This window comes from Lucilia sericata, unplaced genomic scaffold (assembly GCF_015586225.1).
Source record: "Lucilia sericata isolate MDLA Ls3-8-SP2 unplaced genomic scaffold, ASM1558622v1 Contig000650F_arrow, whole genome shotgun sequence".
Lineage (NCBI taxonomy): Eukaryota > Metazoa > Arthropoda > Insecta > Diptera > Calliphoridae > Lucilia > Lucilia sericata.
Window position 1 is genome coordinate 163,573 of NW_023994656.1, and position 27,145 is coordinate 190,717.

Consider the following 27,145-nt stretch of genomic DNA (forward strand, 5'->3'; position numbering starts at 1 on the left):
ATAGACTAGACTATAGACTAGTCTATAGACTAAACTATAGGCTAGATTATAGACTAGACTATAGACTAGTCTATAGACTAAACTATAGGCTAGATTATAGACTAGACTAGACTATACTAGACTATAGACTAGACTATAGACTAGACTATAGACTAGACTATAGACTAGACTATAGACTAGACTATAGACTAGACTATAGACTAGACTATAGACTAGACTATAGACTAGACTATAGACTAGACTATAGACTAGACTATGGACTAAACTATGGACTAGACTATAGACTAGACTATAGACTAGACTATAGACTAGACTATAGACTAGACTATAGACTAGACTATAGACTAGACTATAGACCAGACTATAGGCTAGGCTATAGACTAGACTATAGACTAGACTATAGACCAGACTATAGGCTAGGCTATAGACTAGACTATAGACTAGACTATAGACTAGACTATAGACTAGACTATAGACTAGACTATAGACTAGACTATAGACTACACTATAGACTAGACTATAGACTAGACTATAGACTAGACTATAGACCAGACTATAGACTAGGCTATAGACTAGACTATAGACTAGACTATAGACTAGACTATAGACTAGACTATAGACTACACTATAGACTAGACTAGACTATAGACTAAACTATAGATTAGACTATAAACTAGACAATAAATTATACTATAGACTAGACTACAAACTAGGCAGTAGACTGGATTATAGAAGGGACTATAGACTAGGATATCGATTAGACTGTAGGCTATACTATAGACTAGACTATAGGCTATAGAATAGACTATAGACTGGACTATAGACTAGAATATGGACTAAACTATAAATTAGACTATAGACTAGACTATAGACTAGACTATAGATTAGACTATAGACTAGACTATAGATTAGACTATAGACTATAATATAGATTAGACTATAGACTAAACTAGATATTAGATTATAAACTGAACGTTACACTAGTCTGTAAACTATACTAAAAATTACACTATACTACAGAGTGGACCGTAGAAGAGACCATAGACTAGATTAGATTAGACTAGACTAGACTAGACTGGACTACACACTACGCTATACTTAGATCATACTATATTTTCTTGCAGTGTATTTGTCAAAAACACATATTTCTTAAGCTGCGAAAGTTGTTTTGAAATTTAAGAATTTTAATTATGAAGATTTGTGCTTCTTTGGTGGTAATATAAAAGAAAAGTTTACAATTCTTTTAATTTTTTTTATTAAAAATGTGGTAGTATTTAATAATTTTCATTTAAAGATGTTAAAAGTATGAAAAATAAAAAGAAAATTAAATAAAACATTTAAGGTAAAACAAAAAAGAATAGCTGGCAGCTAGTAGTCGGCTACTTAAAATTGAAATATGAGTACAGATAAAAATATCAGGTGTATCGAGTTGAAAAAGGCTAGTGGTTAAGTAGGTTTATTTTGAAAGTGAAGCGAATCTGAATAAAAAACGTTAAAAAAACGAACGTCAAGCAATTTAATGTACTAAGTACTCGTAAATACTCTTACTCAGACATTACTATACAAATCACTATTATACATATTTAGATGGTAATGGCTTAAAAAGTACTTTGTACATACATATGTACTACCAAATACTAAATGCCAAAAGATCTTTACCAAGTAGTATGTCTGGTTGACTGACTGACTTTATGGAAAATTAGTTAAAGCTTTTTGTAATACAAAAAGGTGTTGGAAAGTTACTTTGGTGTTGAATTATAAAAACAAATTTTAAAAGGTTGCTCAACAAAAAAGTTGAAAAGGTTAAACTGGTTGCAGCAGAGGATTTGTTAAATGAAATTAAATGGGAAATTACATTTAAAACAAAAATAATTTTGATGTTTATTTTTATAAATTTAAAAATGCACAAGTGTAATTTTTAATTAAAAAAACATTTCAAGTGGACTACACCCTGTTTAAACATTATTTATGCAAGTATTTTATATGTTATGATTCCATTACAGTTGACAATTCCCCACAATTGTAAAAAGGGGGCCAGAGTCTGTTTAAAAAAATAGTATGAAGTATGAATGCTTGGCAAGTTTAAATGTAAATGAAGTTATTATTTGTTTAACCTCAACATGCACAATTATGTTGCTGCATGTTTTATGTATGAAATAGAAAAACCTTTCATGAAGTGCAATGTTGTCTATCTACTTTAAAAGATGAGACAACAAAAGAACAAGACAACAAATTTTATATAAAAAACTCTTCAAATACATACATTACTATGTATGAGTTGGAGATTGTTGTATACATTACACTGTATCTTTTTAGACATTGTGATAATACAGTTTATACAGTATTTGATCTATAGAAATATCTACTTTATATCTTGAAGAGATGAACCCAATATAATCTAAAACACTTTTAACAGATTTCGAGATGAAAAGTTTAAATGTTAGACATTTTATTGCAGACAGTTTTGTCTTTAAAATATCTGAAGTGGTAAATGGAAGTTTTTGAAAAGAAATCGTAAATTCTTGTAAAAAATAATTTTGTAATACTTGAAAGTGATCTTAATAGTGAAGGCTTCTGTTTTTTGCTACTCGAAGTATGTGACAAACTGTTAAGTTTTCCAGATAAAATTTGACATAATTAGAGTTACATACATATATTCATAAATATGCTCTTTTTAAAGTAATGGGAAATTAAAAGTACAGTAATACCCCACGACATGTTTTACAGTATAAGACAGTATAATACTAGACTATAGACTAGACTATAGACACGACTATAGACTAGACTATAGACTAGACTATAGACTAGACTATAGACTAGACTATAGACTAGACTATAGACTAGACTATAGACTAGGCTATAGACTAGACTATAGACTAGACTATAGACTAGACTATAGACTAGACTATAGACTAGACTATAGACTTGACTATAGACTAGGCTATAGACTAGACTATGGACTAGACTATAGACTTAGACTAGACTATAGACTTAGACTAGACTATAGACTTAGACTAGACTATAGACTTAGACTAGACTATAGACTAGACTATAGACTAGACTATAGACTAGACTATAGACTAGACTATAGACTAGACTATAGACTAGACTATAGACTAGACTATAGACTAGACTATAGACTAGACTAGACTAGACTATAGACTAGACTATAGACTAGACTATAGACTAGACTATAGACTAGACTATAATAGACTATAGACTAGACTATAGACTAGACTATAGACTAGACTATAGACTAGACTATAGACTAGACTATAGACTAGACTATAGACTAGACTATAGACTAGACTATAGACTAGACTATAGACTAGACTATAGACTAGACTAGACTAGACTATAGACTAGACTATAGACTAGACTATAGACTAGAATAGACTAGACTATAGACTAGACTATAGACTAGACTATAGACTAGACTATAGACTAGACTATAGACTAGACTATAGACTAGACTAGACTATAGACTAGACTATAGACTAGACTAAATAGACTAGACTATAGACTAGCTATAGACTAGACTATAGACTAGACTATAGACTAGACTATAGACTAGACTAGACTAGACTAGACTATAGACTAGACTATAGCTAGACTATAGACTAGACTATAGACTAGACTATAGACTAGACTATAGACTAGACTATAGACTAGACTATAGACTAGACTATAGACTAGACTTCGACTAGACTATAGTAACTAGACTATAGACTAGACTATGACTAGACATATGAGCTAGACTATAGACTAGACTAAGACTAGACTATAGACTAGACTATAGACTAGACTATAGACTAGACATAAGACTAGACTAATAGACTAGACTATAGAGTCTAGACCTATAGACCTAGACTATAGACTAGACTATAGACTAGACCTATAGACTAGACTATAGACTAGACTATAGACTAACTATAGACTAGACTATAGACTAGACTATAGACTAGACTATAGACTAGACTATAGACTAGACTATAGACTAGACTATAGACTAGACTATAGACTAGACTATAGACTAGACTATAGACTAGACTATAGACTAGACTATAGACTAGACTATAGACTATAGACTAGACTATAGACTAGACTATAGACTAGACTATAGACTATAGACTAGACTAGACTAGACTAGACTATAGACTAGACTAAGAATATTAATGTTTTTGCTCTTTATTCCATTAAAGTTCATGTCCTAGGGCTTCATGATTCAAAGATGCTTTTCATATTCATTCATATATAGTAAATAACACACTGATGACATCAATTTCAATTTTAGTCTCTATTTTCAATATTTCATTGCAATATTTTCATCCATTATTAATTGTTAAATTTACTCTTTTAGCACAAATTTCAGAATTTTCAATAAAGAAATAATTTTTCTTTTCTTTATCGATCCTTTCAAATAATACTTGACAGCAAATCATTATGATTAATCACATTTTGCGTGTCATCAGCACTTGAGCATCCTATATAGTTAGACAGACGATACATGTAATTTGAGACATTAAACTAGATAAAAGAAGATATTTATTTTAACTTGAAATGAAAAAAAAAGGTTCATTAAACTTTGTCATACATTTCTTTTAGAGTTGTTGTTTGTAAGTTTAGTTAATAAAACAACAACAACAGCAACAACAAAAAGTAAATAAATAAACTGTGGAAATTGAGTTGTGTAAAATAGTTTATAGTTCACTTTTATTGTTTACAAACAACAGCAATAATAATAACAATATCAACAACAACAACAAGAAACGATGACTACTTCCACATTATGTGATGGAAATATATGTCAATTACTTTTATGTTTTATGAGGGTAGACTGAGAAGTCTTCAAGTAGTTTTTATGTTCTATTACTGTCTTTTTAAACTTTAAAATTTAAAGTTTAAATGGAACTGTGTCCTCAAGATTTCATTATTTTGAACAATAATAAATGTTGTTTTATAAAAAAATAATTTTTTGTTTTTGTAAAAAAGAAAACATTCGAAAACGAAAGTTCTTGAGTAAGTACAAGTCATTACCATGGTTTTCTGGGATGTCATTTAAGTTAAATTAAGTCAAATATCCAAATTTCTTGAAGTCTCCTTTAATTAATCCTTTTCAAACAACCCTCGTTACTACACGCAGTTATGCACACATACGACTACTATGCATGTCAAAATATGAATTCTTACATGTGAATTTTTTTTTAGAATTTTGTTTATAAACAAATGAGTTGAGTAAATGAATGAGTAAAAATAATAATAAAAAATATGAAACAATAAACACGTAAATTAATGATGCTGGTTTTCAAAAAAAAGAATAACAAATAAAAATTAACATCAAAAAACAAAACCTTTTTTACGTTTTTATATTAACAATTTATCACATATTTCATGTTTTTTTCCAACCCTGCCGAAAACATTCAAAACATTCTTATTAGATCATTTCAACATGATGAAACCATTAAAAAAGGGTTTATCAAATGTATGAGAACGAAAAAAATCGTAGCAGCAGCACATACTTAATTACCGGAAGTAACAGCTCTTTCAAAAAATACAAAAACTGAACTCAGACATTTACCACCACACACACACTTTGTCAATTATCAAGTGTTTGAAAGTGGTATACGTTACAAATTATGCATTAATTTGCATATTTTAAATAGCTTTTTTGAATTTTGAATTAATGACATTTATTAAACAAAATTTTGCCACTAACTATTTAACACTTTTTCTCAAAATATAAAATTAAACAAAGAAGGAAGAAATAAAATATGATAACTAATGGGGTAACAACAAAAATTTGCTTAAAGGCTTGTGTGTCTTTGTTTGGTGGTATTTGCAGCTCAAAACACTGAACCTGAACTAGACCATGACTTTGTATTTTCTAGTTTTAATAATTGTTGTAAAATGCTTGAATGGTCTTACAACCTAAATGCGTGTGGTACGACAGCAAAGTTTTTTTTTTTTATAAAAAAATGTGTTTAAATAATAGAAAAAAAAGAAATGTACTTGTCGTAACTAGCACTTGCCAAATTGCCCAACCATTACTGGAAGCGAACGAACAAAAATGATGGAAAGTTTTCTTGACAACATGTATTTTTTGTGTGTTTTTGTTGCAAATATTCAACATGAAATTTTCACACTGCAATTGTTTTAAGTTTGTTTTTAAACTTTGCGTTTAAATGTTTTAAATTGTTGAAATCATGTTGTTTTATTAGAAATTAAATGCCAACATTATGTTATCATTTAGTTTTAATGAATTTAATTGCTATATTAACTAGAAATAGGAATAAAATATATTTGAAGCCATAGAAAATATTTTCTATCAGTCTCCTGAAAGGTGACTTTACATTTTAAATGTACGAAAGGATTTGAATTGAGAATTTTATGTATTTAAGTTACCATTAGAAAAATCAGTCGAATACTACGTTTTCTGTTTCTAAGCTAATACTTTTTGCATCAAAATCATTGATTGCCAATCCCAGCAATCAAAGGCCGATAGCAATCAGTTATTCATTTTTAGTTGTGTCTAGATTTAGTTAAATTTTTGTCTAGATTCTAGTTCAGTTCTAGTTCAGTTCTAGTTCAGTCTAGTTCAGTTCTAGTTCAGTTCTAGTTCAGTTCTAGTTCAGTTCTAGTTCAGTTCTAGTTCAGTTCTAGTTCTAGTTCTAGTTCAGTTCTAGTTCAGTTCTAGTTCAGTTCTAGTTCAGTTCTAGTTCAGTTCTAGTTCAGTTCTAGTCAGTTCTAGTTCAGTTCTAGTTCAGTTCTAGTTCAGTTCTAGTTCAGTTCTAGTTCAGTTCTAGTTCAGTTCTAGTTCAGTTCTAGTTCAGTTCTAGTCAGTTCTAGTTCAGTTCTAGTTCAGTTCTAGTTCAGTTCTAGTTCAGTTCTAGTTCAGTTCTAGTTCAGTTCTAGTTCAGTTCTAGTTCAGTTCTAGTTCAGTCTAGTTCAGTTCTAGTTCAGTTCTAGTTCAGTTCTAGTTCAGTTCTAGTTCAGTTCTAGTTCAGTTCTAGTTCAGTTCTAGTTCAGTTCTAGTTCAGTTCTAGTTCAGTTCTAGTTCAGTTCTAGTTCAGTTCTAGTTCAGTTCTAGTTCAGTTCTAGTTCAGTTCTAGTTCAGTTCTAGTTCAGTTCTAGTTCAGTTCTAGTTCAGTTCTAGTTCAGTTCTAGTTCAGTTCTAGTTCAGTTCTAGTTCAGTTCTAGTTCAGTTCTAGTTCAGTTCTAGTTCAGTTCTAGTTCAGTTCTAGTTCAGTTCTAGTTCAGTTCTAGTTCAGTTCTAGTTCAGTTCTAGTTCAGTTCTAGTTCAGTTCTAGTTCAGTTCTAGTTCAGTTCTAGTTCAGTTCTAGTTCAGTTCTAGTTCAGTTCTAGTTCAGTTCTAGTTCAGTTCTAGTTCAGTTCTAGTTCAGTTCTAGTTCAGTTCTAGTTCAGTTCTAGTTCAGTTCTAGTTCAGTTCTAGTTCAGTTCTAGTTCAGTTCTAGTTCAGTTCTAGTTCAGTTCTAGTTCAGTTCTAGTTCAGTTCTAGTTCAGTTCTAGTTCAGTTCTAGTTCAGTTCTAGTTCAGTTCTAGTTCAGTTCTAGTTCAGTTCTAGTTCAGTTCTAGTTCAGTTCTAGTTCAGTTCTAGTTCAGTTCTAGTTCAGTTCTAGTTCAGTTCTAGTTCAGTTCTAGTTCAGTTCTAGTTCAGTTCTAGTTCAGTTCTAGTTCAGTTCTAGTTCAGTTCTAGTTCAGTTCCTAGTTCAGTTCTAGTTCAGTTCAGTTCAGTTCTGGTTTCAGTTCTAGTTCAGTTCTAGTTCAGTTCTAGTTCAGTTCTAGTTTCAGTTCTAGTTCCAGTTCTAGTTCAGTTCTAGTTCAGTTCTAGTTCAGTTCTAGTTCAGTTCTAGTTCAGTTCTAGTTCAGTTCTAGTTCAGCTCTAGTTCAGTTCTAGTTCAGTTCCATGTTCAGTTTCTGTTCTAGTTCCAGTTCAGTTCTAGTTCATTCAGTTTCTAGTTCATTTCTAGTTCAGTACTTTTTTTAGTGAAAAAAGTTTAAAAAAATTTAATATTCTAGTAAATTTTACAATCAATTTCGACATCAAAATTAGTTTTCATTCCATCACGTGAGTGATAATTCGGTCCCTGACTGTTATTTTAAATTGTTTTCAACATTTTAACTTACCAACTCTGCCACTTGCAGTTAGCGTAAAGCATGTGTAATAAAATAAAAGTACATGAAACTATTTTAATGTCAATGACCAAATTATGCCACAAAATATGTTTGGCATTTTATGCGTAGTCGAGACGACAGTGGCTGTAAATGTGGTTTTATTTTCACATTTGTTTATTGAGTTTACTTACTAACTGACCATATGGGTAAACTCATATATTATGAGAGAAAATATTAAACCAATTTGTAAATTGTTATTTAATAAAATGTAGTTGAATGTGGTTAAAAAAATATTTGCTGAAATACATAACTATGTTTAATAAAGATTAAAGATTTTTCCTGCAAGAACACGGTAATAATTTAATAATATTTATTAAAAATCAAATAATCATCAAAAATTCAAATATTCCAGCAAAAATTTTAAAATTAATTTTTAGGATTCGAGTATTTATTACAACATTTAATATACAGCAAAAATTCGAAAATTCTTAAAAATTTTAATATTTAAAAGATTTAAAAATTAACTAAAAAACATTTAAAATGATTTTTTTTATTAAAATTTGATAAAAGTTCATATTGAAAATACTGAAAAATTATTCAGATTGTAACTTTAGAAATTCTAATTCTTTGCTTTCAAAATCATTTGAAACTCATTACAATTCTATGATATTTTTAGAATTTTCAATTCAATTTAATTAAATTGCATTCAATATTGAATTGCCTTCATGTGTGAAATTGAATCGTGACTAGTTTTTAAAAAATGTTTTATTGAATTTTTGCATAAACATGAAAAATAACAAGTGTTTTTATCAGCATTTTTAAAAATAATTGCATTGAATACTATTAATCAACAATTTTAAACGAATAAGATATAGTAGTTCTCATTTCAACTAAAACAAATTTGCAAAACATGCATTACTTAATAAGTATGTATGTAATAGTGGCAAACAGGCAGTCATTTTTCAATATTTATTTTAAAATTTAAAAAATTGGAGCAAAACATTGCTTAAGCAAAAAATATAAACATTGTGCGTTTTACAAAGCAGATAATTTTTAGTAAAATTTTTAAAGAAAAGAAAAATCAAAATTTAGTTAGTGAAACTAAAAAAGATGTTTTAAATATTTCTCAAATTCCCAATTTAAATTTCATAGTATGACTAGTTTGAAAATGACTCCACATTCAAAGATAACTAACACCTTGTAAGAAAACTCCCTGTTCCACAAAACGCATTCATGCAGCATGAGTGTGTTTTATTTTTAAAGTTTTTTTTTTAAATTCTTTTTTATGACGACTGACTATTCGATTCTATTCAATTACAATAGTATTTATGAATTGAATTTTTTTAATGGAATTCATGAAACGTGAGTGCAACGCATAAGGGAAGAAAGAACTGTAGAAAATGCATATTAGTAATGCCTATTGAGCGATAAACTAAATGAACTTTTTCCACTGAATGGAATAGAGTTTTGTTTATATTTAATGACCTCATAATTTATTAAACAAAATAAGAAAAAGTATTTAGAACAGTAATTAAATAATAATATTTATTGGCATTCAATTTAATAAATATTTATTTTTGTGTGATTAAACAATAAAAATTGGAAAAAATTAAAGTTGATTTAAAAAAAAATTGAGAGCAAATTTGTTTAAATTATTAAAAATTTAAGAAATAAATAGAAGTTAAAAGGTATAAGTATTATGGATTTTGATTTGATGACAAAAAAACCTAAACCTTAGTTTTCATCCAAAATTCTAATACTTTTAAAAATTCTATCTTTTACACAAACTTCGGATATTCATTATAAATACAAATATTCATCAAATATTTGAATAAATCTTCACAAACACGAATATTTAAATTAATATGTATCATAATACGAATATTCATCCATATTGAATACTTATCCAAAATTCAAATATTCATGAAAAATGCAAATATTAAAAAAAAATCGAATATTCACGAAAAATTCGAACATTTGTCCAAAATTTTAATATTCACTGAACATTTTGAATATTTATCAAAAATGAATAAATGAATACTGAATTTGTAAAAATCGAAATTTTTACCCAAAATTTGAATATTTATCATTAAAACAAATATTCATCAGAAATTCAAATGTTCATCATTTTAATATTCATTAAATATTTATTGAATATTCATCTAAAATTTCTGTTCCTTAAAAATGCGAATATTCCTCAAAATCGAATACTCATCCCAGATTCGAATATTTATCAAAAATCCGAATATTTATTAAAAATTTAAATTTTCACCAAAAATTCGAACATCCATTAAAAATTTTAATATTCAATAAAATGTCGAATATTTATCAAAAATTCGAATATTCATCAAAATTTCGAAAATTTATCAAAAATTCGAATATTCATCAAAATTTCGAAAATTCATCAAAATTTCGAAAATTCATCAAAATTTTGAATATTCATAGAAATTTCGTACATTCATAAAAATTTCGAATATTCATCAAAATTTCGAATATTCATTAAAATTTCGAATTTTCATGAAAATTTCGAATATTCATCAAAAAATTCAAATATTCAATAAAAATTCGAATATTCACTAAAAATTCGAACATTCGTCCAAAATTTTAATATTCACTGAAAATCTCGAATATATATCAAAAATAAAAACATTCACAATATTTGTAAAAATTGGAACTTTTACCCAAAATTTGAATATTTATCATTAGTACGAATATTCATAAGAAATTCAAATGTTCATCAAAACATTCAAAAAATTCGAATAATCACAAAAATTCAAATATGTCTTCATGATAATTTCGAATATTCATCAAAAATTACTGTTAAAAAAAAATTGCGAATATTTATCAAAATCGAATACATACTTATCCAAGAATATTCATCAAAGATCCAAATATTTTTTCAAAATTTCAAATTTTCAAAGTCTATTATTCACCTAATTATCGAATATTTATCCGAAATTCATTAAATATTCATCGAATATTAATCAAAATTTTTAATATTCAAAGAAATTTCGACTATTCATCAAAATTTCCAATATTCATTAAAAAATTCGTCCGTTCATCGAAAATGCGAATATTCATTTAAAGTTCGAATGCTTATCAATAATCCAAATATTCATTAAAAATTGGAATATTCATCAAAAATTTTAACATCCATCCAAAATTCGATTATTCAGACATAATTCAAACATTCATCCAAAATATGAATATTCATAAAAAGATCGAATATTCATCAACAATTTTTCAAAATTTGAATAAAATTAAAAATTTTAATATTTGTATAAATTTTGAATATTCGACAAAAATTCGCAGTTCACAAACAATTTTAAGTATTTAGTAAATAATCATTAAAAACTTTTTTTGATGATATTTTAATAATCAATTACATTTTTGAATAAAAAGTCGTCAATAAAAATTCCTTTGCTAATTACGAATCCATCAAATATTGAATAATAATAATTTCAATTTGAAACTTCTTTCATAATTCCACTTACACAGATCACTTAGCATTATTAGCTTATCCAATATATTGCTCATCTCTTTGAACCATAATATAAACGAAAAGAAGAAAAAAAAACATGTGTAATTTATGAGTTTTTTTTCTGAAATATCTACCAAATGAATGTTTTATATCGTAAAATATAAAATAATACAAACAAAACATTACCAATAAAATATTAAAACAAACAGAAGAAAATCTATTGGAAAGAGATATTACAAAAATTCAATAAATTTATCACTAAATAAATTCTTTTGTGGATAAGTGGATAAACAAATAGACAAGACGTTCAATGCCCTTCATTATAATGATGGTTCATTCTTAAAGAATGAACAAATGAAATTTGAAATGTTATATTTCCGAATTTAATAGAAAATATTTTACATTACTATAAATTTCAACAAATTCCCTAGAAATACATACAAAAATACTATAGTGTAACTAACCTTGACCGCTTTTAGTATACATATTTAAATATGTAAGTTTATTCTATTCCAAACAACACATTTTTGTATAAAACAGAATAGTATTCTATTCTATTATGTCTGTCTGTCTATTTATTATATTTTACCACAAAAATTATTTTCCAAATTTGTTTTGAACATGTAAATATATTATTTTTTGGCGTTTTTTGTTTGTTTGGGTTTTTTTATTTGTGTTTAGATTTTGTAATACCCACATTTCGATGAGGTCAATGCAAAAGTTTGTTTTCTTATTTTGTTAATCCAATTTTTAGCTAATAAATATTTTGTCATTAATTTTCTTGACCACTCCAATATGTAGAAGAGACACAATTCCTTAGCCCCTCCTTTAAGTTTATTTTTTGTTTGTTTTCTTATAGTTTTGTCAGGGGGCCCATTAAAGGGACCCACCTGTTTTACTTTGTTTAATTTATTACTTGGCCATAACAAATTTATGACTTTTGTTTCGCACATTAATCGTATATAATTTAAAACTAGAACAATCAGAAACTTAAATAAACTCTAATAAAAAAAGATTATAATTTTCTTAAATTCATTCAACAACAATTCAAATATTTTAAAAAATTCTAATATTCATTATATTTTAATAATTTTCAAAAATTTGAATATTATCCAAAAATTTTAAAACTTTAGCTAAAAATATACATATTTTACATAAAAACTACTTTAAAATTATTCATATAGTTTTGTAATATTTAAAAATAGAACTAAACTAATATTTCTTTCCCTTTTTTATATTTTTAGAATAAACCCCTCGTTGTGGAACCTATAGACTTTGAAAGCTTCATCTCCAAAAACAAAACTCTAATACAAAATGATCCCCAAAGAGAATTACTTATATATCCAAGTGATGATGTATCGGTAAGTAACAATTTATAAATCTGATAAAAAGTACTTAACAACTACCTTTCCTAAGAAAAAGTACTATATATGTATAATAATCTTGCAAAATATTTCCATAATTAGATGATTTACTAAGTAAAATTTTATTCATTGCAGGAAAAAATCTTACCCCGTAAAGTACGCACAAAATCCAAATCCATAACAGATCGCTTTGAACCTCCCAATGAATCAATCGTAAGTCCCTTGCATGGTGGATCAACATCCACCAATGGATCACATAATGTAACACGACAGAATAGCAGTGCTTCCAATAGTCCGCGTTTAACGCAACGTCAATTGAGTAGTCAATCCACAACTTCTAATGGTTCCATACAACAACAGCAACAACAAAATGGTGGTAACATTTCACGTAAATGTTCACAAACCTCAGCGCCACAACTTAATTCCATTAAGTCACCTACCTCATCATTGGAATCATACGAATCGGCGCTTTCCACAACAAATGGCACAACTAAATCCATATCTTCCTCATCATCATCAACACTCAAATCAAGTAATTTAGCACAACCCGAAGAAGATGATGATTTAGATACCATAGGTGATTCGTTGACAAATAATGGTGTTGGTCCTCCGGCAAAGCCAAAATTTGAATGTTCACGTTTTACGCGACAAGCCTTGTATACGTATCGGGCTAAAAATCATTTAATACATTATAAATATCATGAATATGGTGGAACTTGTCATGATCTGCCAAAGTATGTTTCCAGACTAAAATCTGTTTCTGACAAAATTTATTTATTTAATACTTTATTTACAGAAAAACTTCCTCAGAAGTTTTAAGAGAAGAAGTCTATGAAATTGATGCCGATCAAGATCGCATCGATGAGCAAATGTCTCGTTCTCAGGCTGATTCCATTACTAAACAAGGTTATTTACTAAAAGGTCCGGACTCGGGTTCAGATCGTATGTTTGCCAATATTGGCAACAAATCATTCAAAAGAAGGTAAGTTTGTTATTGGAAAAGTGTTTTAAATTTAATATTTAATGAATTTTTCCAGATATTGTTATTTACGCCAGGAAGTAGATGGTACTTATATATTAGAACTACACAAGGATGAAAAACAAGGAGAGGCTAAGGCCACTATAGTCATGGACTTTTGCACTGAAGTTGTACAGGTGAGTGTGAAAATTTAGAACTTTAAATTAATCATCTAGCGGATTTATAAAGATTTCACTCTTAGTAAATTTCAATAGAAATTATGCAGAATATTTTATTATTATTTTTTTACAGAATCCCAAACGTAGTCGCTATTGTTTTGAACTACGCATGACTGCCGGTCATAAATCCTTTACATTAGCTGCCGAAAATGAAGAAGATCTCAAGGACTGGTTAAGTAAACTCTCGTTAGTATTGCAACAGAACAAAATCCAAGAAGATAAACGAGTAGCATCACTCGAAAGAACACCTCCTCCAAGTCCCAATACTGTGATGTTTGGTACCCTTAAGGGTCTTGATCAATCTATGAATCCACAATTAATCAAATATGGGAGAGAAACTGATATTTCCATAGCACAGGCAAGACGAGAAAATAGACGAAGACTTTTTGCCAATTACCAATCGAGTTCGAAAGCAACACCAGCCGATAATGTCGACCAATATAAAGAACAATTTGGCAAACGTATATTCCTTAGTTGTCAAAGTCTAAAATTCCGCCTTCAATGTCCTTCCGATAGTCAAAGTTCGACCGATGGCAGTCATGTCTGTCAGGTTGAACCCTATATAACTAGTCTGGCTCTGTATGATGTACGCGCAGGACGCAAACTTACAGAATCATTTTACTTCAATATTAACGATGAGCATGTGCGTGATATGTTACCCTCCACACCCGTGCCACATTCGGTGGCCGCTGCAAATGTTCCCAAAAAAGATGTGCATGATGAACGTACACGTAGTACTTCACAAGCCTATAGTACGCTTATAGAAAATCTTTCGACAGAATTACAGAGATTCAACAAGGAACAGTTTTCTCAATTAAAACAGGCTTTATTTTCAGTTACCTCGCCTCATCCTGATATATTTCTGGTGCTAAAAATAGAGAAAATCTTGCAAGGAAATATTGTGCAGGCTGTGGAACCCTACTTAAAAGCCAATAGAGATCCCAGATTTGCTCAAAAACTACACAAGAATATACGTAATTATGCCCAGAATATTGGCCATTATAGACAACCATTTGCCTGGGCAGCCAAACCTCTATTCCGTTCATACAGCAATGAATTGGATACCGAAAAAGATGGTGAATTTGAATTTAATACCATCTATCGACAAGAAGTAAATAAACTCAAAGATGAAGAGTTATTGAAATTATTAGCCGAATATCGAAAACCAGATAAATTAAGTAAATTGACGGTTATACCGGGACAATTGAAATTAATGATTGAGGAGGTGGAAAAGGTGGAAGGTAAGTTTAATTTGTTTTTTATATTTAAATATGTAATGCTAACTTTTTTTTAATAATTATGTAGGCTCATTTACCAAATCATTAGTACCTTTGGTTAACTACACTTGTCCACCCAACAAACCAATTACTTTAGAAATAACCGAATTCCAAAGTACTTCCAAACGAGATTGTCATCCATTTACAACATTTTGTAATCATTTATTTGTCTATCCCTTAAACCTACAATTCGATAGTCAGAAAATATTCTCCCGAGCTCGTAATATAACAGTTGTGGTAGAATTAAGAGATTCGGATCATGAAAATTCTAAGCCATTGAAGGTATGTTATAGCAAGAGCTCTTAAAACTAATTAAATTTTGTCACTGATTATTTAATGTTTTTCCTTTATTTTAGTGCATATATGGCCGTCCGGGTCAAGATTTTCTAGTCTCCCAAATAGCCTGTCCCGTTTTGCATCACAACACCACTCCCTTGTGGTATGAAGAATTAAAATTACGTTTACCTTTGGGTATATTCCCCGAACATCATCTTCTGTTTTCTTTTTATCATGTTTCTTGTAATCTGGGCAAAAAACGTGATGCTAATGCTTCGTTCGAAACACCCATCGGTTATGCCTGGCTGCCGTTGTTGCAAAAAGGTAAAATAAATTTGGATGAACAAGTCATTGCAGTAGCAGCCACTTTGCCTGTCGGGTATTTAAGCATTCAGCCCTTGGGTTTGGGCAAAGGGGTAAGTACAATTTTATTAGTTTGTTTTCAAGGTCAAAAAGACGAACTTGCTTAGAACAGAACTAGAACTGAACTAGAACTGAACTAGAACTGAACTAGAACTGAACTAGAACTGAACTAGAACTGAACTAGAACTGAACTAGAACTGAACTAGAACTGAACTAGAACTGAACTAGAACTGAACTAGAACTGAACTAAATAAATTAAGCAAGTAAGCGAACGGACTCAATGATTTAATTTATTAAAGATACATTCAAAAAATATATTTTTTTTATGTATTTGTTAAATTTAAATAAAAAAATATAAAAAAATCATTGTTTGACCCCGACGTGATTTGAACACGCAACCTTCTGATCTGGAGTCAGACGCGCTACCGTTGCGCCACGGAGTCATATAAATGTTTGCCACTTAACATTACATTTATAGTAATAACATTGTTTGTGTGTACTTGTCATTTCATAAAACTTTCGTTAACATTTCATTGTTATATTTATACATTTAACATTTTATGTTATTAACAGTTATAACTTTTACAGTTTGAAAATCACTGCAAGTTGAACAGTTTGAGGGTTACTGTAAATGACAGAACTAACAGTAAAATGTTTACAGTAACAATTTAAAGAATAGTGTTGCCAGTTGAAAATAATTTGTTTCTAACATTTTTGCATATTAAAAAAATTTAAAATTTATAAAAATAACAATATTTACATACAAAACAGAAAATTTTTTAATTAAATTTAAATTAAAGTGTATTAAATTAAACAATAATTCAATGCAAATGAATATTTATAATTATTTAATTTTTTTTTGATACAAAAAACTTTCTTTCATTTTACAATCATAATTTTATGTTTTTTACATTTATTTTTATAAAACACATTTTGTTTATTTACAAACGTTTTCTAACTGTTTTTGTTTTTTTCATCTTCACATCTCTTTTTTATTTTCCATGGATGGGGTCATCATAACCTTATCATACCAAACATTTTTCAACACTACAAAAACATCATTGTCTGTCTGTCCACTACTACTACTCCTCATCATGATCACACTCTACACACTGTTTCTTTGTTACTTTTACACACTTTATCCTGTCTATACTATTTTCGGCTATCTACAAAAAATACCCTATTTTTAGCAGAATTGTGGGCCAGATATACAATGGATCGATAACCAAAGACCACTGTTTGGAGTGGCCCTGCGTATGGACTCTACAGTACACACAGCCGATCAACATTTACACAATTTATTTGCTCATTCCGAACGTCTGTTGGAAGGTGGTAAAACTTCGGCTATGCCAGCTGAAACGGAAACTTGTAAAATTCTAAAAGCAGCTCATGCTATTGATATTACCACCCTTATTAACTATTTGCCTACTATACTAAATGAACTCTTTACCTTGTTGGTGCACACACAATCCGAAGAAGTGGGCTTGAATATTATACGTTTGCTGATAAACATTATACACATGATCACAGAGGAGGCTGGGCGCAAGGAGTTGTTAACTTCTTATGTAACGTATGTTTTCCATGCTCCCTATTATTCCCAAAAGATATCACGTACTGTACATGGTGAATTATGCAAACATTTGCCTTCTATTCTACATCCCAATAATACCGACTTTTTGGTGGTCAATAAGTTTATGCGTTACTCGGGCATATTCTTTGATTTAATTGTAAAAAGTATGTCGCAACATCTTTTGGATACTGGAAGGATACGCATGTTGAGAAATGAAAGATTTCCCAAAGAATTCCCCGAACGCTTGGAGAATCTTATTAAGGTCTTGATACCCTATTTGATATCTCGCTATAAAGATTTACCCGTGGAAACTCAACATCTTAATAAGTCTTTATCACAGTTTGTGCGTAGAGCTTTAACATTTATGGATCGTGGTTTTGTTTTTAAACTAATACGCTACTACATGGAACAATTTTCTCCCGGCGATCCTCGTGTTTTGCAGGAGTTTAAATTTAATTTCCTACAAGAAATTTGTCAACATGAACATTATGTGCCCTTTAACTTGCCATTTGTTTTGAATCCCAAAAATCGTCCTCCCGAAATGATGCAACATTTTAATTTAACCGAGGATTTCTGCAGACAACATTTCCTATCGGGCTTATTGCTACAAGAACTGAAGAGTAGTTTAAATGAAGTGGGCAATGTTAGAAAACATGCCTTGATGGTGTTGAAGAACCTATTGGCCAAACATGAATTGGATGATCGTTATCAGAATAAGGGTCAACTATCGAGAATTGCTTTATTGTATGTACCCTGGTTAGGTATAGTAATGGATAATATACAAAGAATCGATGATCTCTCAGAGGTGACCACACCCAATGGTCATGTTTATGCCGACTCAGCTTCCTATACCCAAAGGCTTTCCTGTTCCAGTAGTTATGTTTTTGGTAAAGATTCCACTCTGAATTCCAACACCTCTACTCCTAGAGGCAAAAATAGAGCTACATTACATATAGAACATCCTAGTCCAGTAAGAGCTTCGGTACATCTTAAGGAAACCAATTACTTGGCAGCCATAGCTGGTACTGTCATCACCAATGGCTGTTCAGATTCTTCTCTTAACTCTTTAACATCCGATTCACAAAACTCTCAAGATACCACCTTGGGAGCTAATGGTAACCATATAGAAAATATGGATGTGGCTTTAAGAAATGGTCACAATCGTTCCATAAGTGTAACTCATGCCACCGTCATGCAAAGATGTGATAAATTCTCAGCGGCTGAAAGCAAAGATCTCCTATTGGGCTTCCTGTTTGTCATCAAACATCTATCGCAAGAACAAATGATTGGATGGTGGCAAAATTGCAATGAAACCGAAACTATTAACTTTATGACTATTTTGGAATTGTGTCTCATACAATTTCGTTATGTGGGTAAGAAAAATTTACATTTAAATGAAGAATCCAGAGATGCTCGAGCCTTAAGAGCAGCCAAAGCCAGTACTCTACCAGCCAGAACATCACCAGCAGCTTTGGAAAACTCCCCTAATTTAAATGAAACAGGCACCTTAAATTTAACACACAATCGAGAGAATTTATTAAGTGAAACCACTAGAAGTCAACAGGCTTTATATGAATCAAATCTGGCCACTGAAGTGGGCATGATCATCTTGGATTGTTTGGGTTTATTTGCTGTACAATTTAAACTTAAACTCATAGACAGTCTTATATTACCCAAATTGGCGCGTGTTTATCTCAAGTTTCTGCAACTGGGTCAATCGGAAAATCTCTCCAAACATGTTTTTGCTGCTCTGCGTGCTTTCATCAACAACTTTTCGCCGGCTCTCTTTAAAGGCAATGCCATATTGTGCGGTCAAATGGTATACGAACTACTAAAGGCGTGTGACAGTCGTCTAGTGCAAATTAGACATGAATCCTGTGCCGTTCTTTATCTACTAATGCGTAGTAATTTCGAATTTAGCGGCCGTAAAGGTTTAACGCGGGTACATTTACAGGTCATCATTTCGGTGTCACAAATGATTGGCAATGTAATTGGTCTGAATAATGCACGTTTTCAAGAGAGTTTATCGGTCATCAATAGTTATGCGAATAGTGATAAGGCTATGAAGGGTACCGGTTTCCCAGTAGAGGTCAAAGATCTTACACGTCGGGTGCGGACTGTTTTAATGGCTACAGCTCAAATGCAGGCTCACCATATGGATCCAGAGCGCTTGCTAGAGTTACAATATTCTCTAGCCAATTCCTATGCCTCTACACCAGAACTAAGACACACCTGGCTGGTGACTATGGCTCGTAATCATGAACAGAATGGTAATATTTCCGAAGCAGCCTGTTGTCATCTGCACATAGCCGCTTTAATGTCCGAATATCTACGTTTAAAGGGAGGCTGCAGCATTAATTGGGGCTCTTTGGCTTTTAGCAAAATTTCACGCAATATTAATCGTGATGAACAAGGTCTCAAATTGGATGCTGGTTCTCAGGACTCTCAATATACCGAACAAATGCTATTGGAACAATTAAAACAATGTGCAGTATTTTTGGATTCAGCCGAACGTTATGAATGTTTGGGTGAATTATACAAGTTGATATTGCCTATTTATGAGAGAACTAGGAATTACAATGATCTACAAGAATCCTATGAACATTTAGCCAAGGCTTATAGTAAAATTATTGAGGTGAATCGTTCTGGCAAGCGCATGTTGGGTAGATTTTATCGTGTTGTTTTCTATGGAATGGTGAGTTGTTTGTAATAAAATGTTGCTTGGATTTTCGTTAGTTTTAAATAATTGTTTTAAATTTTAGGTTTATTTCGAAGAAGATCATGCTGTGGAATATGTTTATAAGGAACCTAAATTAACTTCTTTGAGTGAGATTTCCGAACGTTTGTCAAAGCAGTACAAGGAGAAATTTGGTGCCGATGTTGTGAAATTAATAATGGATTCATCGCCGGTAAGTTGAAATAATGAGAGATTTTAACATTTTCTTAAACTCTCAAAATAATTTAAAGATTAAAATATTAGAATTTATTTTTGAAAGATCGAAGTTATGTTCGAAATTGTTTAATCTCAAGATTTTGATAGTTCGTTAAAAAATCGATATATTGATCTTATGTTCGATTTTGAGAATTCTCGAAAAATTTTCAAAAATTCGAAAATAAGTTCGAAACAAGTTTTTAAATAAACTTATTTAAATTTGTTATTATCTTTATTTAAAATATTCAAATATTCAAAACTCTTGTAAAAAATCTTACCGCCAAATAACATCTCAATATTTTATTTAAATAAAAAGTCCGACATTTTAATAGTATCAAGATCAAAAAATAAATTTCGACGCTAAACAAACGAAATGATAAAAAACAAAATTGACAAATATGTTCTTACTAAGGAAAACAATAATTGTCTCAAGTTCAGCTTACTTTTTGGGTTTCCGTTTTACGCAATTTCGAAGATACCGTAGCTCTGGGTGATTTTAAAGGACAATCTTTTGTTTTAGGAGTTTGCATAGATTTTATTCGACTACTTTGCGTAGAAGATCTAAAATAAGCAGAAGTTTTGAAAATTTTTTTTTAAGTTTTTGCTATTTTATATTATACCTGGTAGAGGTTGAACTTTTGTCGGTGAAACTGGAAGATCTATTTGATATGGAGTCATTGTTTTTGCTAGTTCTCCTTTCATTTGTACTAGGTTGGATTGCAGGTTTCTTTGTGCATAAACTTGATTGTTTTAAATCTGTTGTTGTTTTTGTTATTAAATTATTTTTCATAGTTTTGGATATTTTGGAGTTTTGAGAAATTGCTGCTGGTGCTTTTAGTTTAGTTTCTTTGTTTGTACTTAGTTTTTTGGATTCTTTAACTTGATATTGCTGAGCTGTTGATACATTAGTTTTTCCAATAGCTTGTGTTTTTGAAACATTATCATGGTTTTGTTGAGATGTTGTTACGTTTGTTTTACCAACTGTTCCTGTTTTTGTTAAATTTAATTTTGTTTTAGGGTCTTTTATATTCAAAATTTTGTCATTAGCTTGTAACTTATGTTTGTTGCCAGGTGTAGTAACATTTGTTCTAATGGAATCTTTTATAATTGGACAAACTTTTGTTTTATTTCCACATATACCTTTTAAATTTTCTTTTAGCACTAGTTTCTCAATTTTCAAACTTTGAGGTTTAATATCAGGCTTACTTTCAGGGTTTTCTGCTAAGCTTTTATATTCCTGAAGATGTTCTTGATTTTCCATAACATGCGCTTGATTAACATCACATACATTGTGGTTATCATCGCTGCATTTTGAAATATGTTCAATTAAACCCGATTTATTTTCATGATTTAAATTTTTTAACTCAACTCCTCTTTCATCTTTAGTTTCCTCTAATACATTTTCAGTTCTGCAATCATCTTCTGATATCGATTTTTCAGTTTCTGAACTTGAATCTTTAACTCTAGAAGAACTAGCAAATAATGTTAACAATTGATTTTTTTCAATATCATTATTGAATTTTTCTATTTCTTCGATATCTGCCATATCTCTTATATTATTAGTTTCGATACTTCTATATTCCTGTATTAATTCCATTTCATTTCTTAAAAGTTCATCCTTTTTAAAGCTTTTCTCTTGGATTAATTTATCTTCTATGGCTTCTTTTAAAACCGATTTTCTCAGATCTTCATTTAATAGAATTTGTGGCTTATTTCGCTTATAGGAGGGTATAAATTCTAAAGCATTTGGATTTAAATTTGATTCAATCATATGTCCCTTAACACGCACAATAATATTTTTGGGTTCTTTAGACTTGTCACTGGTTTCATTTTGTTTTGCAGGGGTTTCAGAGGATAACAATGGTTTCTGCAAAACTTGATCACCAGACATGGCTTGTTTTTGGGAAAACTTTTTGTTTTTATTTGTTAGGTACTTATTTGAAACTTTTTTTCGAATATCGGCGGTAAATAAAATTAACAAAAATATAAAATTTTTCCAAACATTTGAAAATATATGAAATATTTTAAAAAGCAAAATTGTCATTCTTATTGCAGTGATGCCAACTAAAGTTGTAATTTAAAAGTATTGCCTAATGATGGAAAGTTTTTATTACAAAATTGAAAGTGGAAATTTTTGGGCAGATTTTGTTTAAGAATTTTCTTTAAAAACCAATAAATTTTTTTAGATTATATCAGCACATTACATATTCTGTTAAAAATCTATTCATAATTTTGTAAAGAATTTAAATCTAATTGTCCTTTATCATATTCTTTTGAAGGTTAATGTTAATGAACTCGATCCCAAATTGGCCTATATACAAGTAACACATGTGATACCATTCTTTACCAAAGATGAACTCGATCAAAGACTTAATGAGTTTGAACAAAATCATGATGTTGATACATTTATGTATGAAACACCATTCACTAAATCGGGAGCAGCCAGAGGTGCAGTCGAGGAACAATGGAAACGTAAAACCGTGATAAAAAGTAATTAAACTTAATTGATTACCTACAAAATAAATTAAAAACTAATTAAACAATATTTTAGCAACTTATTCCTTTCCCTATGTGTTAAAACGTATACCAGTTAAATCCAGAGAAATTATAGAATTAAGTCCCATAGAGGTGGCCATAGATGAAATGCAAACCAAAGTAACAGAATTAGAAGAAACCATACTACCACCAGCCGATGTTAAGAAACTACAGCTTAGACTGCAAGGCAGTGTGGCTGTGCAAGTAAATGCTGGTCCTTTGGCTTATGCTCAAGCCTTTTTGGATCCCAAAGTCGTAAATAATTTCTCAGTAGATAGAGTAGAGGACTTAAAAGATGTTTTCAGGTTTGTAACTCATATTGTAAAACTTATTTTCAACTTTTAATAATTTTATTTCCTTTCAACAGAGATTTCATAGGTGTTTGTCATACCGCTCTACAACTAAATGCCCGCATGATTTGCAGCGATCAAAAGGAATACCACAATGCTTTAAAGGAAAACTATCAGAAGCTTTGTCAGGCCTTAAGCGAATTGTTAGATGAACCTTTCCAACCTTTAGATGATAGTGCCAATGCAACACAACGCAATAGCATGGCCTTATTTAATGCCATTAGTGGAGCTTCAAATAATTCAAGTACTGCCTAAAATTAATGTCAACAACAAAACGTTTTCAACTTATTCGTACTTCCCCTCTATAACTATATTCTACTTAGTAGATAAAGAAATTAAGAAAACAAAAAAATATCCCTAAATTAAAAAAAAAAACATATATCTTTCAAACGTAGTTTGTGTGTTACCTATCATCAATATACATATATGTATGTCTGTCTCTCACTCTCACTCACTCTCTGTGTCTGTATCTAACAATATGTTACTAACAACAACATTTTTTTACAATTTAGTATAATCACGAATTTATAACCATTTTCCATTACTCAAATCATAGAGTGTCATAGATTTTAACAAAAAAACTGTAGTGTTATTTTGATAAAAAAAAATTACTTGTTAGAAAAAGAAAGTAATTAAATTTAAAGTACTTTTTCTAAAATATAAAGGATGAATGGTATTTTAGGTTTTCTTTGTTTTTTTTTTTTTTTTTTTGAATTTTTATTGCTTTAAAACTTTAAAAGCTTTTCATTTCCAAAAAACTATTATTGCATTGAGCATTTTTGTTAAAAACGTTATGGCATTGGCAAATTTTTGTATAATAAAATGAAGTGATGTTATTAAAATTATTGAAAATTAATTATAGAACATTACCTTAAGCATTCTATGAAGAAAATGTCATCGCATTAAACATTTTCTGTGGAAAATTACAACGCATTGACAATTTTACTTTGAAAATTACTCAAAATTTTACAGAAAATATTTCAACGCATTGACCTTTTTCTGTATAAATAATGCTTTGACCATTTTGTAAACAAAATACCATTGCATTGACAACTTTCCTAAAAAATATATAACGCATTGAAAATTTTCTATAAAATCGAAATAGCATTGACCATTTTCTATGGAAATTAAAATTTTAAATAAATAATATTGCATTGGATAATTTCTCTAGAAAATTTAATTGCATTGACAATTTTCTCAGAAAAGAAAAAATTGAATTTAACATTTTCTTTAGAAAATAATATCGCATTTACCAATTTCTATCAAGAACAACATTGCATTGAAAATTTTCTTAATAAAATTACATTTTAATGAAAATTTTCTTCAGAAAATAGCATCGCGTTGAAATTTATCTTTAGAAAATAATATCGAAATTATCGTTTTCTATAGAAACAAACATCACAATGATCCTTCTCTACAGAAAATGTAATCGCATTGATCATTTACATTAGAAAATATCACAGCATTGACCATTTTCTGCCGTAAACAACATCGCATTGAAAATTTCAAATATAAAATAGCATCGCATCTATAGAAAAAAACATTGAATTGAAATTTTTCTATAGAAAATAACATTGCATTGAATATTTTCTTTTGAAAATATCATCGCATTGAATTTTTTCTATAGAAAATAACATCGAACTTATCGTTTTCTATAGAATATAATAATGCATTGACCGTTTTCTATAAAAATGTAATCGCATTGACCATTTTCTCTAGAAAATATCATCGCATTGAGTAATTTCTGCCGAAAACAACATCGCATTGAAAATTTCAAATATAAAATAGCATCACATTGAAATTTTTCTTTAGAAAATAACATTGAATTGAAATGTTTCTTTAGAAAATAATATCGCATTGAATGTTTTCTTCATAAAATATCATCGCATTGAGTTTTTTCTATAGAAAATAACATCGAACTGATCGTTTTCTATAGAATATAACAATGCATTCACCATTTTCTACAAAAATGTAATCGCATATCATTGCATTGCATTGAAAATATTCATTGGAACATAATAATTGAACATTTTCTTTAGAAAATAACATCGCATTGACCTTTTTCGAATGAAACTTCACATTGACTATTTTCTAAAGAAAATAACATCACATTCTTCGTAAAATAATATCGCATATCATATCAATGCATAAAATTTTCAATCTTTCAAAATTAAAAATTTTATTGAAATTTGTATATTCCCTTACTTCACAAAAATTTAACAAAAACATCTTAAATTACTACTCTTTACAGTTATTAATTGAAAATATGTAGCAAAAAAGGTCTAACTTATATGTAGTAATATTTGAATTGGGGTTTCATAATTGTAATTAATTTTTTAAATTAATAAATCATTATAAAATGCAATTATTTAAATTCTCTTAAAACATTCATAATTAATTAATATTTTAACTTTTTTATTTTAGGTTTTCCAGTTTACTAAAAACTCATTGATATACAATACGAACAAAAACCATTTAACACTGAAACAATTATTAATTATTCCTACAAAGAAACAAATCCCCTCCATCATATTATTCCCACAAAAATCCTACAAATCCTTCAAAGCACAAATGCAATTAATTTTTATAATATTTACATTTAATATATTAACTTTAAATTATTAAAACGTTAAGCATAATTTTGCTTTATTTGGCAGTTTAACTGATTATTATTTGTTATTTTTTTTATAAAATTAAATTTATATATTTTTTTTAAATTTTGATAAAAATTTAAGCTGAATTCTGCATTTATTTAAGTTTCTTTTATTAGTTTTTAAGCAAAGTCCAAAACGAGTTCGAATCAAAACTTTTAACTATATGATTAAAATCTTGGGCATCTGGCAACACTATGTACAGATAAACGTATAAAATTTGCCATCTTGATAAAAAAAATAAAATTTATTAAATTTACCAAATATTTCATGCTAAAAATTCACAAATCATACCAGTAAAACTAGTTACATTCGTGGTGTTAATTTTTCCTAAAAAATTCATAAAATTAACTTTTAAAAGACTAAAACAAATCATCCCATGTGCTCAGTTATTGCCTCTTTCCTTTTGTTACCGCTTAACAATAACAAAACAACATAAAAAATTTTTATACATAAAAAAATAAAAAACAATATTCTGCAAGTGCCTATTTTTTATATATTGTTGAAATTATTATAATAAAATTTATTACACGATGTCATATCTTTGTGGTGACTGTAATTTAAGTACCTCCGGATCTCGATGCCTACTTTGTAGATCCTGTGACACTTGGTATCACGCTGAATGTGAAGATATAACTAAAACATTGTTTACCACCTTGGATAAAAACCGCAATCTAGCGTATACCTGCAAAGCGTGTATGGATAACCCGCCTGATAACTCTGATGCAGCATTTAAATCGGAAATTCGAAAAGAATTTACAACTCTCAAGAATTCAATTAGTGACATGAAAGGCGATCAAATTGAAATCAAATCCAAAGTTGATTCAGTCATAAATGAAGTCCGTGCAGAGCTGTCCAACAGCTTAAAGGGTATAAAAGATGAAATTGCAAGCTGCAAAACTCAAATTAATTGTAATGACACCTTATATAAGTCTAAGTTTTATGAACTGGAACTTCAGAACCACGTTCTTCAACATCGTTTAAATAGAGCTGACCTAATTATAACTGGTCTTCCA

At 29.5% G+C, this 27,145-nt stretch overlaps 2 protein-coding genes and 1 non-coding gene across 8 annotated transcripts in view; 1 reads left to right on the forward strand and 2 right to left on the reverse strand.

Annotated features, from left to right (window-relative positions):
- The window catches only part of LOC119607048 (dedicator of cytokinesis protein 9), a 45,199-nt gene extending 19,054 nt beyond the window's left edge, over positions 1-26,145 (forward strand). For 4 of the 6 annotated variants that reach the window (XM_037960778.1, XM_037960780.1, XM_037960781.1 and 1 more), the window contains exons 3-15: positions 12,859-12,975; positions 13,114-13,712; positions 13,775-13,960; positions 14,016-14,133; positions 14,249-15,416; positions 15,481-15,734; positions 15,809-16,144; positions 17,282-20,356; positions 20,424-20,570; positions 22,873-23,083; positions 23,145-23,433; positions 23,496-23,722; positions 25,903-26,145. In XM_037960778.1, coding sequence (XP_037816706.1) covers positions 12,859-12,975; positions 13,114-13,712; positions 13,775-13,960; positions 14,016-14,133; positions 14,249-15,416; positions 15,481-15,734; positions 15,809-16,144; positions 17,282-20,356; positions 20,424-20,570; positions 22,873-23,083; positions 23,145-23,433; positions 23,496-23,722; positions 25,903-25,919 — 6,744 coding nt within the window. In that variant the 3' untranslated portion in view covers positions 25,920-26,145. Of the gene's footprint in view, positions 1-12,858; positions 12,976-13,113; positions 13,713-13,774; positions 13,961-14,015; positions 14,134-14,248; positions 15,417-15,480; positions 15,735-15,808; positions 16,145-17,281; positions 20,357-20,423; positions 20,571-22,872; positions 23,084-23,144; positions 23,434-23,495; positions 24,165-25,902 lie in introns of those variants that run through there. The other 2 variants (XM_037960782.1, XM_037960784.1) reach the window with 2 other exon arrangements.
- Trnaw-cca lies at positions 16,463-16,534 on the reverse strand. Its single transcript has one exon. It is a non-coding gene; the product is annotated as a tRNA-Trp (tRNA).
- LOC119607051 (intracellular protein transport protein USO1-like) lies at positions 20,889-22,597 on the reverse strand. The gene is made up of 3 exons (XM_037960786.1): positions 21,214-22,597; positions 21,037-21,154; positions 20,889-20,953 (listed from the first exon to the last, which is right to left on the reverse strand). The coding sequence occupies exons 1-3, from the start codon at positions 22,482-22,484 to the stop codon at positions 20,894-20,896; spliced, it is 1,449 nt and encodes a 482-aa protein (XP_037816714.1). The 5' UTR covers positions 22,485-22,597; the 3' UTR covers positions 20,889-20,893.
- Positions 26,146-27,145: the final 1,000 nt, after the last annotated feature.

Bases quoted from the DNA above. Each gene is read 5' to 3' on its own strand.
- LOC119607051 (XM_037960786.1), bottom strand. From the start codon at position 22,484: ATGTCTGGTGATCAAGTTTTGCAGAAACCATTGTTATCCTCTGAAACC. The intron at 21,155-21,213 runs GTATAATATAAA...TGCTTATTTTAG, and splicing joins AAAAGTTCAACCTCTACCAG to ATCTTCTACGCAAAGTAGTC. The intron at 20,954-21,036 runs GTAAGCTGAACT...TCGTTTGTTTAG, and splicing joins GTAAAACGGAAACCCAAAAA to CGTCGAAATTTATTTTTTGA.